This window comes from Hyposmocoma kahamanoa, unplaced genomic scaffold, assembly GCF_003589595.1.
Source record: "Hyposmocoma kahamanoa isolate Upper Pololo Valley unplaced genomic scaffold, ASM358959v1 78, whole genome shotgun sequence".
In the NCBI taxonomy this organism is placed as follows: Eukaryota; Metazoa; Arthropoda; class Insecta; order Lepidoptera; family Cosmopterigidae; genus Hyposmocoma; species Hyposmocoma kahamanoa.
In genome coordinates, this window is record NW_020653945.1 from 7,137,210 (window position 1) to 7,153,636 (window position 16,427).

Genomic DNA, 16,427 nt, shown 5'->3' on the forward strand with positions numbered 1-16,427 from the left:
TTAAATTTCTTATCAAGGGTCTTAATTTGAATGCATTACTTTAACAAAAGGTAAAAGGTAAGTGTGTGAATATGAAGAAAATGTGATGTGAAATCAGCCTACAAAATTTGTATCAATGCATTTTTTGCTTTTCAGTTACTTTGTGATTAACACAAGTTTGAAAAACTAAGGCGACAAAATATGTATAGGAACTAGCTGGTGCCCGCAAAGTCATCTGCGTAGCGTACTGTACCATACTATTTTTCATAGTTTTATTGGTTCTCTAAACAAACTTTTATCCCCTATTAGGGGATACCAAAATTCACTAATATTGATTCAGCAGTTTGGGCGTGAAAACGTAACAGACAGAATTACTTTCACTTATATATCAACGAACATTTCTTTTAATTCACCCCACTTGATCCAAAGGCGCAGGATGCAGCAAAACTTTATATATATAACTTTGTATTTCATTGGTTAACTCTAAAGTTTCAGTGCTGTATACACTTGTGGCGACTTGGCACCTTGTATAGTGAACATAATTGTGTATAATTTTTTAATATTATTTTGTGTAAACTTGACGGAGTATCTTTCAATAAATATAGTTTCGGATATAGTTTCCCTACTTGCTTACAAAACAAAAAGATTAAACAATATTCTCTGTTACCTCGCCATAAAAATCCTTTTTTTTTATATCTAGTGACGGGACGAACAAGTCGTGCGCCTGATGGTAAGCTACACACCTGTCCATAACAGTTGCAGTGCCACTCAGAGCTTTAATTCGCAAAGAACTGAGGGGCACTGCCACTGCGCCCGTGTAATTTCACCAGCACCCTCACCCTTATCCTTCAAAACTGGAACACAATAATGCGGACATTACTGCTTGGCGACAGAAATAGGTAAGGTGGCAGTACTTACTCGGACGAAAAATAAAATAAATTCACTTGACCAATAATAATAATAACGTGCTCACACTCATAGCCCCGCACTAAGGAAACCCTATATCGCGGGTGCCACGTACACACACATAGACAACCACATATAACACCCAAACTCACGAGAGAAATAAATGTAGACCACACAAATATTTCTCCCGGCACGGAAATCGAACCCGGGACCTCTGCGTGGCACCATGGTAACCGTTCGGCCACGGAGGCAGTTGAATGTTATGACAAGCTTGCCACTTGAGACTTCAGACCTTATCGCAAGCATTTATAAAGTTTTGAGCGAGCTTGACGTGCTCTTGACCCTGTTCTAAGATTAAATGTTGTAACCTTTTAAAGAAACAAATAATGATTATATATTATTAATAATTCTATCTTATTTTTTCATTAAATATAACGTTCTTTCTTACCTTCGTAGTAGTGTTGTCATCATGAACAAGAGTAATTTTTGCTCGAGGCGTGAATTGCGTGACAATAGCGTTTCTCGGCGGAGATCCGGCCGCCACGCGTTGGCCTAGTCTTATTCGCCACTCTACACCACCTATTACGCCCAGCGCTCCCGCTAAAAATCAATATGGTTAATTAGCATTTAGAAAAGAATAATCTGCGCAGTGGCGTAGTCGATTTCTGCCGCCAGGTTCCAACCTTAAATTTGCTGCCTATTTTCACGATCACAAAAGTAGCTCGTTCGGGCAGGCTCGCTCGATTGTGTTTTTCATGTTCGCCTGCCTTCCCTGCCTTTATGTGGTTTAGAATATCGTTTTCTCAAACAATGGAATTTATTTAAGTAAAAAAAATTTGTTGGGTTGATTATACGCAGCGCGTTAACAACAGGAATAGTAGTCGCCCTTGCATTTATTTACACGCTTCCATACACGCACCGCGGCGGCGGCGAGCGCTGCCGCAATTGTCTATTAATGTACGGTTTCAGTTGATCGCAGTCGCGCTACTGGTCCTGCGGCATGACGCCGCAACTCTTGAGGCAAAAAAACGCTGCCATCGCGGCGCCATATGTAATCAGCCTTAGCCGTTGCTGTGCCACCTGGGGTCATGGCCTCTCTGCACCCCTCACGCTACGCCACTGAATCTGCGCTCTTTGTATCTCTCTCTCTCGGGTTACGAATCCATTCATACAGATATAATTATCGTTCATTAGATTTATTTATTTATATATAGATAGCAAAGCTTATTGCTTATTTTTATTACTCTCACCTATCAGACACGTGTCGAGACTTGGTGGTGTAGGCTTCATAGTTAGCGTCATCTCTTGGCTTGTGTGTGGCCACCAATGCCAATCATTGGTCACCTGCGTAGAATAAAACCAAATTATAATTTGCTGGACGTTAAAAATATTCAACTACGCGTTGTATCCGTGACTCACCATTTGAGCAGCAAGTTGTAGTTTGTCAAGTAGTAGAGTGCTAATGGGTGTAAGCCATTGGGGAGCGGAGTGCAGTTGTCGCACTAGTTGCACTAGTGCGGCGCAAGTTCCTCCAGTGTAGCTAGCAGTGGCAGGAGCACGCCATCTATTATCTAAAAACATCAAACTATTATGCCAGTTCTACACAATCCGGTTTCGTGTGAAGTCGGAAGCGGATTATAAATTCTTCATAATTCTTAGCGTCCATTGCTTGGTATTTACGTGTACAGTGTAATAAAAAAAAATATGGTTATACATAGGAAATGAACTATTTTTCCGGATTTAAATCGCGTATATTTGTTTTTTCAAACAAACCGACGTTTCGGGCCCTTTACAGGACCCATGGTCACGGTTGACTCAACCGTTGTTAACTTGCTTATTGACATGAAGCAAATGTTATTAAAAATAGGGAAATAGTTTTACAGCTCTATATAATTCACACGGAAATAAAAAAAATAAAATAAAAAATAGAACACGTTGTTCAAAATTAAAATAATTATACATTTTAAATCTAATAATTAATGGGCATGGAAATTAATATTCGTATGTATTCGGAAATCTGATGACTGCCGAGGGACATTGAGAAAATAAAAGCACTGTACCTATATTGTGTACAAAGGGCGGTAAATAAGGAATCACCAACGAGACTGTATCAGAAGCCAGAAGTCGAAAACTGAGGGCTTTCGGAATGGTGGTTCGTAATTCCCGTACCGCCCGTGAAACATACAATGTTTGTCATCGCACTTGCACGTAAATAGTATGATTGCATGCAGGCTAACTTGACTATAATGCCTCAAATAAAACCTTCGGCCCTTTTTTCTTCTGATTACAGCCATGGTCGGTACTTACCGACTTCTTCGTCAAGCGGCACAGCTACGGGCACGTTTTGGTGAGGACGTAGTGCTGGATCCCACGAGTGAGTTTCAAGCCAGAGTCGACCAATTAGAGCCAGTAGCTGCGTGCCTACTGTGCGACGCCATTCTGAAGAGCCACTGTGCTCCACGAGCACTCTCCGTAATAGCCAGAGAGCTTGAATCTGACAAAAGGTAAATATGAGTAATGCAATCTTAATATAGTAGATAACATTTCTGCATTTTTCTTTCCAATGATGAGTACTCGATTGCTTTAGCTTGTTGTTAAGTGTATTTGTACTCGCATACATGCGTGCAATAAACATCATTTGTATTGTACTATTTGCAGCACAATATTGATCGAAAATAAGTGACTGTTAAACAAACCTGTAAATATATGAGATCCCTGGTAATAGGTTTCTCAGCCGCGGAGATAATACTGTAGCAGAGCTCAAACCAAGAGTCTGTGCACAATGAAATACGCATCTCAGGGCTCTGTGCACTTGCTGTAATAAAAATAAACCTATTAAAAGTCTTTTTATTTAACAAAAATAATAATAAATTTATTTATTTCTCACCACAATACAACTTAATAAGCATAATATAAATGATATATTGACTATTCTACAAATATTGTGAGAGACTGATGCCTAAACTAAGCTCAAGGGCTGTATTTCAGGCCATTTCATTTTTATTATAAACCCTTTCCAGAATGATTGTTATAGTTTTATTACTACAGTCAATCTGGGGGTCTACTCTCGATCTCCGTCCGACATCCGTCCGAAACAATTACTGCCAACTAAGCAATACTTGACCAAATGAAAAGACGCGTGATGCGAATGAAGCTTCATACTTGATACTTGTCTTTTAATTTTGTCAAATATTACTTATTTGACAGTATTGTTTCGGACGGAGATCGAGAGTAGAACCCCTGGTGTACGGGGTGCAAGAGAAAACGCACTTAAACCTCTATTAATTTAAAAGTTTATTATAGCTTATCGAAAGAAAATAAGAAATGAAGGAAGTTAACTAACCACAAAACAAAGAATAACCGTCCTTATAGTGATCACGCTACAGTTAATTTGAACTTACCCCTGAGTAAAGCTAATGCAGTATGGTAATGAGCAGAAAAGGCAGTGGGGGGCGGTGTGGCATGCGCATGGGCCAACGTGAGTAGACGTCTTTGTAATGCGGCTATGTTTCTCCTAGCTACAACTCCCGTAGCTATGTGCGGACTACCCGCGCCCGCGCATAGTGACCGAATAGCGCCCGTACATGCTGCTCGTACTTCGTTCACTGGCCACCATTCTACATTGTTGTCCGCTATCAAAACAATATTTGTAATTAATTTCAATGTAGCTAAAAGATACAAGGAAAAATCTCTATCACGATAGAAATTTGAAAGTATACAATGTTACTTTATAAAAAAAATATAACTCATTGAAAAATTTTGGTGACGCTTCAGGGAATCAGTAAACTTATTAAAGCGGAATCATCTTGATGCGATCGTATTTAACCACAAGTTGACGCGACGAGTCGTCGGCTCCGTACGGATGCGATCGGAAATTTGCAGGAAGCAGATGTATTGCCGACTTGTGTGGAGCCGCGTTTGTACGAACCGATGCAAAAAGCACAACGTCTTTTTCTCTCTTACGGTTATGACCGGCTTAATGCGATTTATAAGTCTTTGCGTTAATAAGTCTGGTGACTCGCTTATCAACAGGTTTTAATAACGATTACTAGAAAAATATTATACCATTTCCATGGACAGTTTCATCGACTGACGGCGGCGGCGACGGCGAACGAGCGAGTTTCAGATCGTATTTGCCCTCTTTGCCCATGCGATAAGAGTTCGTGCCTCCTGCGTCCCAAGCTACACGGACCCATCCATCCTCGCCTAATTCACCGATTACTCTGCCTTCACCACCAGGAACACTATCCTGAAAAGAAAAACGTAAAGTTAAAAAAAAATTGGTCTATATTAATTGCTAAATCAGACATAATTACAGAACCCACAGAACAATAAATATAGTAGAAGTATTTAGTTTGCGTAGCGCGAGTGCCAACGGTTCGGATAATTCCGCACACTTGAGCTCAGTTCTCAGCTCAGTCCATTTTCGTTTTGTACGTTACGGTTGTGTTAATTATCTCGCGCGAAAAAATGCCGTATTTGTTACTTTGGAAAGCAAAAATGATAGTCACTCTTGTAATATTATCTATGGTGGTGTTTGTTTGGTGGTGGAGTGTTATTTTATTTAATTTTAATAAATTTTCAATTTTCTGTTTATCGTAATCATTTTTTTTGTCAAGAAACTAAAGTAAACATTATAGCGCTGCAATGGGGTCGCTTCTTTTTTGGAGAACTTAGTAAACATCTCGAATTCATCGTCGTTCAGTTATTAACTGTTAGATGGCAGCACATTGATTGAAATTTCAAAATAGGAATTGATGGTATTGAACTTTCAACGTTATACCAACAGGGTAAAGTTTAAATTAGAATAACTGTCTAGAATTAGTTACTTCTTTTTAAATTTTAAACTACGACCAATCATTATCAAGATTTCATAGTGTTTCAAATTATAAATGTGCGAGTTTTGAGCGACAGCGCACTCCAATGTTTTTCTCTTCCGTGACAGAACTTAACAGAATTTTTCAAAATTCTCTAAAATAAAGCGCGATGTGGTATAAAGCTCATAAGACTAAATAAGCTTTACATGTAAAAAAACGTATAAAAAAAATAATTTTAATATATATACCTGGTCGCCCCACTTCCAATCCTTTCCTCTGACTACGCGAGTGCCTATCTTCATAAGCGACGCCAATTCTGGTCCCGACAGCGACGCGCCTCTGGCACGAGCGCCTAGTCTTTCATCCTCATAAATTACTAAACATTCAGCTGAAATTTAGGCAAATTTTACTAAGTATTCAACAAAACACTAAACAATTAGGAAGACGAATGTGACCCTATCATTTCTATGTAATTTTCCTCAGTCGAATAACAACGTATTTCGGTCGGACACGGTTCATTCAATGTAAACAGTTATGCATCTCACCTTTAGATTTTAATCCATGACAAATTAAAGAGGAATGTTGTGAAGTGTCACCTCCGATTTGCTTCAATAACGTTAGACAAGAGCTAAGGGCGCCACCATTGATCAGCTGCTCTAATTCTGGGCCTTGACAACCTTCTATGAGCAACGATAATAGAGTTATGAGGAACCTAAAAAGCAAGTTATGTTAAGTTTATCACTGTACACTAGATTACGCATATCGCTTCACTTTCTCTCAAATGTCACATCTTTACATGTCTGAAAGAGAACACAGCACAATTTAAGTCCTCCAATTTATGCTACTAACCTGGCTCTTGAAGGTCGATTCAACAACGCATGCGCGCCATAATTAGCGCTCATTTTTAATGGCAAAGACTGTGTTTGTTCGCCTTCCAATACTCTAGATTTCAATTCGATTAAAACAAAATCCATCAATTTCGATCTTTCTAGAAGTACCAAGTACTTCGAATACGGTATCACAGACTCTATACCTTTCATTGGTGCTGTTAGAGGAATGGATGGTTTCAATTGAACATAGGGGACTGAGTCGGCCATAGAGGCTCCTAGAATGCCTGCCAGTGCAGCGTATTTAACGCTTTCTGACATTGTTTGTGATGAGTGGAGTATACTGTTTATCATGCTATAGCCATTCTTTCTAATTTCAGCTCTTTGCACCTGCAAATAAAACACGTTTTAAAATTACATCCTTCCTAAATACCCTAGTCTAAAATCATATAAAATAAATTACTTTTCACTTCTCATGCTCTTAAAGTACGTATTTATGCTGGGTGTAGGCAGCACAAAATAGGATTTTATGCTCCAGTGCATAAAATAAAAAAACCATCACAACAAATATGTCTAATTGTTGTAATTTTACATTCAATTTTAATCAAATAATCGTTTATTTGTAATATTGCTGTTTAATTTCCTCGCAATCGAAGTGAAAAGCAGAGTAATAAGCACTTGTTGTACAATCTACTATTACCTGACAATACAAAGCTCGCCTAAGTATATCAATATCACAGGGTTCTTCAGTCATGACGAAATCTATAATCGCAGTTGTCAAACTTTGTTGTTCTGATGTTACTTCTTCGAGCATCCAATACAAATCTGCGAAATTAAAAATATCATAATAAGCCTTGTATTCAATAAACCCCCGAAAAGAAAAATTCTATTGTTTGACTTTCGACCAATTACGAGCATTCTTCCCCTACTGTCTTCAAATAACGTAAAGTCGATTGGTTGAACCTGTGTCCCGTATGGAGTCATACTTTAAGACGGTCAAGCAATACTTAATTAAAATCATATGTACCTTTCTTTTCACAAGCAAGCCTGGACACCCAGGCATTAACGAACTTATTTCTCTCTGAATTATCATCATCCTTCTCTTCATCTGCCATAATGAGATCATTTTTGAGATCATCAGCTAACATCATCACTTGCTTCTCACTTTCCATCGACTCTTTCAAAATCGAGTTGTCCGTCATATCATTTATGGAACTAATCGACATTTCATTTGTAGGAGTTTTATCGTCGTTATCTTTGTCTAAAATATCTTCACGTTCAGCCACTTTAAAATCGTTACGAGTATCGCATCGCATTAAATCACCGTTGTTCGACGCATTTTTCAAATCTTTCTCTAAAGGTTTATCTTTGGCTATTAGTTTCTTTGTTTGCTGGTTGGCAAGGTCTTTTGCCATGGGGTCGCCAGAGCCGTCTCTAGAAGGTTCTACGACAACGCCGGGGACGTCGTCAGGTGTTTTACTTGCGTTGGCTATGGAAGATTTAATGAGTAATGCATCGCCTTGAAGTAGGCTGCCGGTCGCTTTGAGCATGCTTTTACTTAAGCTGTTCTGCCGGTTTCGTAAATCTTTTGTTGTTTCAAAGCTGTAAAGTATTTAGACTTTGTAAGTACTATTAATTTGTATCCTTATACGATGATGACAACTCTGATGACTGTAATATTACTCGTTTTTACTTGATGTTTTACTTACCATTTATTAAAACTAGGCGACTTGGCAACTCGCATGACCTTTTGAAATATTTTCTTAGCAGTGGGTGGTCGACGCGATGGTGGCCGTAAATGCAAAGCTGACACCGCAGAAGATATAGCTGCTCGTACTTCGTGTAATAAGAACCTTGCTCTTTCTAAGGGAGCCGCACATACCTTTTAATAGAAAACTAAATTAACTGAAGAACAGTATTGAACACATTTAGATGCTTTTACGTTGAAAAAACACATTGATGTACCTCTTTATACCCTCGTGATAGTTGCTGCCTTGTACGCATTAAAGTCCATTTGCTTTGTTGCACGGCTTTCACTATTTCAGACATGGCTGGGGAAAGTTTCACTTCCCCTTTCTCCATTTCTATGGGAAAAATACACAAAAGTCAAAGTATCGGATGCACCCATTGGGATATCTGTAGTTTGACGCTATTGACAGTAAATTTGCGTACTTATTAATGTACACTAAAAAAAGTCCTGGTAGCCTAAAGGCTTGACCCAGCGTCTAACAAGCCAAGGACGTGGGTTTTTTTTTATAAAAAACGAACGGGTACAAATCCGGGATCGCCCTTTTGAGGAATTTAGGTGCGAAATTTAGCATGATTACCACGAGCTTTTCGATAAAGGACAACATCATGATGAAGCCTGCACACATCGAAGAAGATACATAACTCTTAAAAAACCTGTGAAGTTCCTAATCCGCAATGGGCCAGCATGACGGACTATGGCCCAAACCTTCGCCTGAGATGAGACCCGTGCACAGTAGTGGGGCGTATAAATGTGAAAAGATTGTCAACCGCCAATAGGGAGCATTAAAATAGATTACTCGGTCACATAAACTTACTGTATACGATAAAGGTGAAAGAAGAGCCCGAAAGGGCCGTATTTTACAAATATTACTAGATTTTAGTGGTATTAAATAGGCACATGATTTAAAATTGATACTGATAACCGGATCAAAATTGGCGGTGAAAACGAGCAGAAGTGCTCGCTTCAGAGAATAAGCAGAGAGTGACGACGGAACAAAACAAAGTAAGAATGACGAGACAAAGGAATTAAAGAACTATTTAAAATTTGAAAATAAGTGGCCAGGTACCAGAGAAAAGGTAATAAAAAGGTGGGATGACGATAAGGGAGGTCGCATCGTCATAAATGGGTTAATGATGGTGACAGCAAATTCCTCAACTTTAGGTGTTAATTTGACATCTTACCAGCTGTAGCCGTAGCCCAAGCATGTTCCTTCAACCCTGCGTGGTATAACAATACAGCTAATAATGCTCTTCTCAGTTCTTCCAGAGGATGTTCAGGCGGGAAATGGGGAGCACAGCCTTCACGTCTCTCGCACGCCCACCACAAGTGTAATGCTAAAGGATCCTATAACAATAAATAATATGAGGATTCCAGTACGCGAATGGACACGATATTATAGGAATAATAGGATTCGAAGTCCGATTATAGCCGATCACATGTAATTGTTCAAAATTTATAAATTAACTTCTCCATATCTCTACACCTCGCAATCTAATTTATATGGATTTTAACGCTGGCCCGGTAATATCGCAGTCAGATTAGTGGAAAAAAGCCCCAGGTAATAACTGGCAAATTAGACTAATTACAATTAAAAGAAACGGGAATGTGAGGCAAAAATGTATGTAATTTATTATAATTGAGGCTAAAAGCGTCTTTCTTCACCCTTCCTCGCTTCGTGTACCTATTACAATTGTATAAAAAATATTTTACAATTAAAAAATTGAGTGGGTTACACCAGTATTGCGCTAATAGCTAGCAATTTATTAGTGTGGATACGTCGCATATGAAACCAAATACTCAAAATTGTGGAATTGAGAAAACACAATTTTAAAATAAAAAAATATACTGAATTGATCTTATTGCGAATAATATTGTATATTATATTATTTATGTTTATATTGTAATATATTATTTATACATAATACTTATTATCCATTTATAAAAGACAATATTATAAAGTGTTTTTTTTTAACTGGGACAGTATGGGTAAATCCGAAACCATAGGTAACTATCTTAGGAACCATTAAGTCTTTTTTGTGAAAACAATTTTGGCATATGGACTGTGAACTGGCAACTGGTACTATCTCAATTTTGACAACTTTACAGGGTGAAGGAGAAATCATTTATATAGCATCTGGGTTATTAAATAAAAATACGTAGTCTACATACAAATATGTGTAACAAAAATATCTAAAAACTACGTATTTTAATTTAATAAACCAAATGCTATATAAATGACACCAACAATTTTTTTCTTCATTCTGTAAAGTTGTCAAAATTGAGATAGTACCGATTGCCAGTTCACAGTCGATATTACATTTTTTCTTCAAGCATGAGTTGTCCATAAAAATTAATGAAATCGATTTTTTTTAGTGCTAATCGACTCTGTTTCGTGTAAGGATCATATTTCATTGTATTGGATGAAATAAAACTAATAATGGCTTCATTCAGTATTTTTTTTAAGTTTCAAATCGTGTTTTCTTAATTCCACAATTTTGAATTACGACGACAATATTTGGTATCGTGTGCGATATAATAATATGTACCCGTAGCAACGTCCATAGAAGCCGTTGCACGGACGGTACAAGCCATAATAAAACAAGTAGTACAACTTCCACTTCGAGAGACGCACAGTATGTTATTTTGCTTTAGTTGCGGACAACCTCGTTTTATGTTCGATTTCAATAGGTTGAATCCTTACAAATTGTACTAAGAAACACCCGTTTAGATATTTACTTTTATTATGGAGATATAATTAACTGCCTCCGTGGCCGAACGGTTACCATACCGGACTGCCACGCAGAGGTCCCAGGTTCGATTCCCGGGCCGGGAGAAATATTTGTATGGCCTACAATTATTTCTCTCGTGAGTTTGGGTGTAATTTGTGGTTGTCTATGTGTGTGTCCATGGCACCCGCGACACAGGGTTTCCCTAGTGCGGGGCTATGTTGAGTGTGTGCGTTATTATTATTATTATTATTAATTTTTTTTCGAAAGGCCACTGAACTTCAAGAAAAATGCTTTTACCTGTTTTTCGCGAAATATGTGAAACTTCCGTTTGAAAAAAATACAAATTGACTGTCTATTTAAACTTTAGTAAATGTGAAAATCGTAAGTCCTTAGGCGCACAAAAAAGGGAGAAAAAAATATTTTGTTAGTTTTAAAAATATATTTATATAAAAGTAACCGTACTAAATTAGCATTGTTTTTTTACCTTAAAAATATACTACATTAATGTATCTATCGAATAAAGAAAAAGTAAACGTTTATCTCGGAAGATCTCGGAGATACCGCGTTTCTAATGTTTTTTTAGATAGATTTCTATGGTAATAGGGTTCTCACAAAATGTATAAATTTTTACCCGACTACGTGAATCAATTATGGGTTATGTGTTTAAACAACAATAATAATATATTTATTTCGAATATGAATAGACTTGTACGTGGAAGTAGATACAAAGATGTGAACTTATTTTAGTGTTCGTAAATATAAAATTTTATTCATACATGTGGGAGCTTTGGTAGCCCACAACAATTCAAATTCCTTTATGAGGTTCAGATAACATAGTCCATAATATGGTACATTAATTGAATTTTTACATTTTTAAATTACGTTAGTTAAATTGAAATAAATTAAATTGAAGTAATTATGTCAAAAATAATTGAAAACAATGTACGTTACATAGTATTGGCATATTTTGTTATAATATTCACGTATGTGCATTACGTTGTGTGAATAAAGACAAATTATCCTGGCAAATGCTGTAAGCTCATACATTTTCCTCATTATTGGATTGCCGAATGATTTCGTCTGTTGCTAGCATGACATCAACAGTTTCAATACTAATGTCTTCTGCTGGGTAATGATGGTAACGAACATTTTCCGTTGTCACTCTTAGAAGGCAAAGAACTTTACCAGGTGTAGGTAGAGATTTTTTATGTTTGTGACATGTACTAAGTGTTAAAGAGGATAAATAAAGATCAGACGATTCTAGTGCACAGTAAAACAAGTCTGTGATGGTCGTTTTCCGATCCAACTTTCGTGTATGGTGCTCTCGATCTTAACGTCAAAACTTGTTCCTTGATTCACCGGCTTGTTCCGATAATATACCTATTGGTAATGTGCTACACTCAATGAATATAAAATATTGCACTTTGCAGACTGGATAAATATTCAGTTACAACCCTAACCCAAAATTTAAAAATGCAATATTTCTGGTCTCTTGTGTTCGTCGCATCTGGATTTATTTATGGTAGTACTTATTACTGTAATTAACAAATCCTCCCAAAATCTCAAATCCCAAAATTAAAGTCTTCAGAAAAAAAAATGCTTTAAACTATAGAAAAAAAAAATTGTGCTCGAGGAAAGCTTGATTTTTTTTTAATTTTTGGACTTATTGGCGCTTTTAGTAGTTTTCTATTATAACATGAAATATTTAATGAAAAATCAATTACAGGAAAAGAGATAATCTGATTTTATGGTCTCTATAGATTTTTCTCGATATTTTACATTTCTCTAAAACTATGATAGATATAGCCAGGAGAGTTTAATTAAGAGCTTTGTTTGAGTATCTTTCTAAAAAAAAACATATAACGAAGATGTCCGCAACTAAGGCAAAATAACCCACTGCCGGGCACAAGCAGGTATATCTATCTCACTCGTACCTTTAGATTATTTTACAGTTATCTTTTTCTATCTAACGGTGCATTGGCTGGGGTTGAAACTTGTTAAAAGCTTTATAACGTTTACTTACCTTCAATTTTATACTTGACTTCGTAAGTTCGTCAAAACCCGGTACCCTATACAAAAGCGCATTCCATGTTAGCAAGGTACCGAGTTGTAGGTACAATATGTATCCAATTTTCCGATCTTTGATCAAGGGTCATATACGGCTCACCCCAGAAATAGGCAAGCGCTCAGGTTCCACGCCCAAATTGAGGGTAAAAAATATTTACTATTAAATACTTGCTAAGGTTTGTTCAAATTTAACGACATTGGTATAAAATGCTTCTATTTACCTAATTTTCTTATTCATATTAATTTAAAAACACCACAAATCACGGCTATTTGAAAGTTGTACTTTACTGTTTTAAATCAGATCAGATCTAATAATAACTCTTTATTGCACAAAGAAAAGATACAGAAAAGATACATCTACAAGTTGTTGGAATGCCAATGTCCGAAAAATTACCTCTGTAATATATTATATTGTGCCACTTTAGAATCGGAGGGTAGGGTCACTTCCGCTCTATCACCAGTCCTCTCGAAGAAAATAAAATTAAGAAGTGAGTAAAGTAAGATATGAACATATAATATTGCAATTTTCAGACAGGATAAATGTTCAGTCACAACCCTAACACAAAACTTAAAAATTCTATATTTCTGAACTCCTCTGTTTGTCGCGTCTGGTTTTTTTGTGGTAGTACTTATTACTATTATTAACACATCCGCGTTGAATAAAAATGTTAATATGTAGAATTTCTTCAAAAAAAAAACGAAATCATAGAAAAAAATTAAGTGTGGTCTAGGAAAGCTTGATATTTTTTTATTCTTTGGATTTATTGGTGCTTTTAATAGTTTTCTATCATAACATGAATTATTTAAAGAAAAATCATTTACAGGAAAGGAAATAATCTGATTTTATGGTTTTTATGGATTTTTCTCGATTTTCTAAGTTTCTCTAAAACTATGATAGATACAGCGTGGAGAGTTTTATTACGAACTTTGTTTGAATATTATCTGTCTAAAAAACACATAAAACTAGGATGTCCGCAACTAAAGTAAAACAACACACGGTGGGACGTGTAAGGCTACTATTCCATCGGAGAGTAGGGTTGTCACATTATCATTTTAGTTGTGCCTACCGGTTGTAAACATAATTTGAAAAAATTAAGATATTCATCACAGTAATCTCGTGCCATATTGAAATAACCTTTACTTTCACATTATTATTTTTATACCAGAATCGCGATTGGTATCTCGATTATGGGTAACACGTCTACTATTTGATGTCATTTTTCGAACACCAAGCGAACACGCTATGTAACGCGTGTGCAACTCGTGATTCTCCGAACGTATGCATCCGCGTACGGTGTGCGGTGGGCGCATCAAGTACTACTCGTCTTATTATACTATGTTACAAAAGCGTATTACTCAGTTACAAGTAAACTACTACTAAGACGTTGGAGCCACGCGACGTTCAACATCAACGCGTTTTTCCGTTGTAAATATAAACTCACGTGTAATTTAGGTTCAGCTAAAGCAAACAGCAGACTGTCAGCGCGAGCCTGTGACGTAGTGACGCTAACGTGCGGTGGGGGTCGCGGCACACGAGATGGAATGGGCGTATCGCTTGCGGGGCTGTTACCACCGGTTGAAGATCCACTACGAGCTTCTGCTTTCTCTTCCTCGAAAGGGTTTGCTGGCTGGGTCACCTGGTAATTATATAGATTCAAAAGTAGTTTCAGATGTCATCATCATCATCAACCCATTTATATGTCTCACTGCTGGGCACGGGTCCCCTTTCAGACGAGAGTTTAGGGCATAGTACGCCACGCTGGCCCAATGTGGGTTATGAACCTTCGTCAACGTGCAGGTTTCATCACGATGTTTTCCTTCACCGAAAAGCTCATGATACATTTCAAATTAAATTTCGCACATAAATTCCGAAAAACTCAGAGGTGCGAGCCCGGATTCGAACCTATGACCTTCTGCTTGAGAGGCAGTATATCAAATCATTAGGCTACCATGGCTTCAGATGTATTACATAATATCAACTTGTATACAGTTTTAAGACATGATGCACCACAGCAGCACAATGCAATAGTTAGTTTGGTGAAAATACAAGCATATGGGACTTGTCAACTTATGTCTTACGGTGGAGGGTACAGTGGCAGTGCACGCAGATCGTTGTGATTTAAAGCTCTAAATGGCACTAGAACTGATTTTGACAGGCGAGTCGCTTACCACTAGGCGCACGACTTGTTCGTACCGTCACTTGGTATTATAAAAAAAGTTGAACCGTTAAGGGTTTAACAAGTTAACAAAGCCAATTCATTAAAATACAATACAATTGGTAGAAGGTACAATTGGTAAGGATAGTGGAATCTAGCTGAGCGCAAGAGTGAGGGTATAGCGCTACTGATTAATGTATCGGATTTATCGAAAATAACGTGATATTCCATAAAACCACGCTGTTTACGCGTAGATTAAACTGACACAACCATTGACTTACAAATAAATAGACGACGGGTCTAATACAAAAACCGCGAAAAAAATGTCCCAAGTCAACCTATTTAAACGTAGTGACATGTAAAGGAATATGAAAAAGCTAAAACGTTGAATATAAATTGTAATGTCATCGCAGTACTGTCTAATTTTGCTTGCTTCGCTGTCAGAAGAAACAAACGAAGACTAAAGCGTGAATGACGCTCTGTATACGATTTTAACGCCCTATAAGTTCGGACACTTTTTAGCGCGGACCCGACGTCCATATAATTGTAAGTCAATGGACACAACATAAATTGTACAAATTGTGCTAACCTGTAAACCGCCTCTAAGAAATACAGCAGCAGTATAAGGCGCAGCGTCTCTCTCGGCTTGCTGCACTGGAAGCGAACGAGCCAATCGAGCGCCGCATTGAGTCACTCCTAGAGCGATGTGGAACGCGCAGGACGACAGAATGTGATGCGCTCGGAGACTTGACGTACTTTCCTAAAAAAAAGTTCTTACGATAAGGTACAAGTTCCCAGCTAAACGTTACTACCGAATTTCTATGCTTTCTATCACCTTCTCAAAAACTGACAATCTTATAGAAGGGAAAAGTTATGAGTTAAGAGAAATGAGTTTTGGTAAAATTAAATGTCAAAGTTAAATCAGTAAAAACAGTTACGAACTGAATCCTAAAAACATAATTAAAATATTGTTCACTGGCCTTTACGTTTAAAATAAAATAAATAGACTAGAAACCATTCGTTGCGTCGTCAAACAAAATAAAAAATATATATATCGACGCCGGAAAGCGATCTTGTCGTATATCGAAAAATAGGTCTTTACACCGGGGCCGAAAAACTATTCAAAAAAATCATTTCTCTTTAATTTGAATTAGTAGAAAGTCAATTTTAAAGTATGATTATATACATTCTACTTT

At 37.2% G+C, this 16,427-nt stretch overlaps 1 protein-coding gene across 1 annotated transcript in view; it reads right to left on the bottom strand.

Annotated features, from left to right (window-relative positions):
• The window catches only part of LOC113233295 (probable E3 ubiquitin-protein ligase HERC2), a 98,226-nt gene that overhangs the window by 48,542 nt on the left and 33,257 nt on the right, over nt 1–16,427 (bottom strand). The window contains exons 25-35 of the mRNA XM_026468365.1: nt 15,821–15,991; nt 14,518–14,712; nt 9,461–9,623; nt 8,495–8,613; nt 8,239–8,411; nt 7,557–8,131; nt 7,230–7,354; nt 6,552–6,919; nt 6,314–6,414; nt 2,136–2,174; nt 1,334–1,485 (exon numbers count right to left, since the gene is read on the bottom strand). Of these exons, the coding sequence (XP_026324150.1) occupies nt 1,334–1,485; nt 2,136–2,174; nt 6,314–6,414; nt 6,552–6,919; nt 7,230–7,354; nt 7,557–8,131; nt 8,239–8,411; nt 8,495–8,613; nt 9,461–9,623; nt 14,518–14,712; nt 15,821–15,991 (2,181 nt within the window). The remainder of the gene's footprint in view (nt 1–1,333; nt 1,486–2,135; nt 2,175–6,313; nt 6,415–6,551; nt 6,920–7,229; nt 7,355–7,556; nt 8,132–8,238; nt 8,412–8,494; nt 8,614–9,460; nt 9,624–14,517; nt 14,713–15,820; nt 15,992–16,427) is intronic.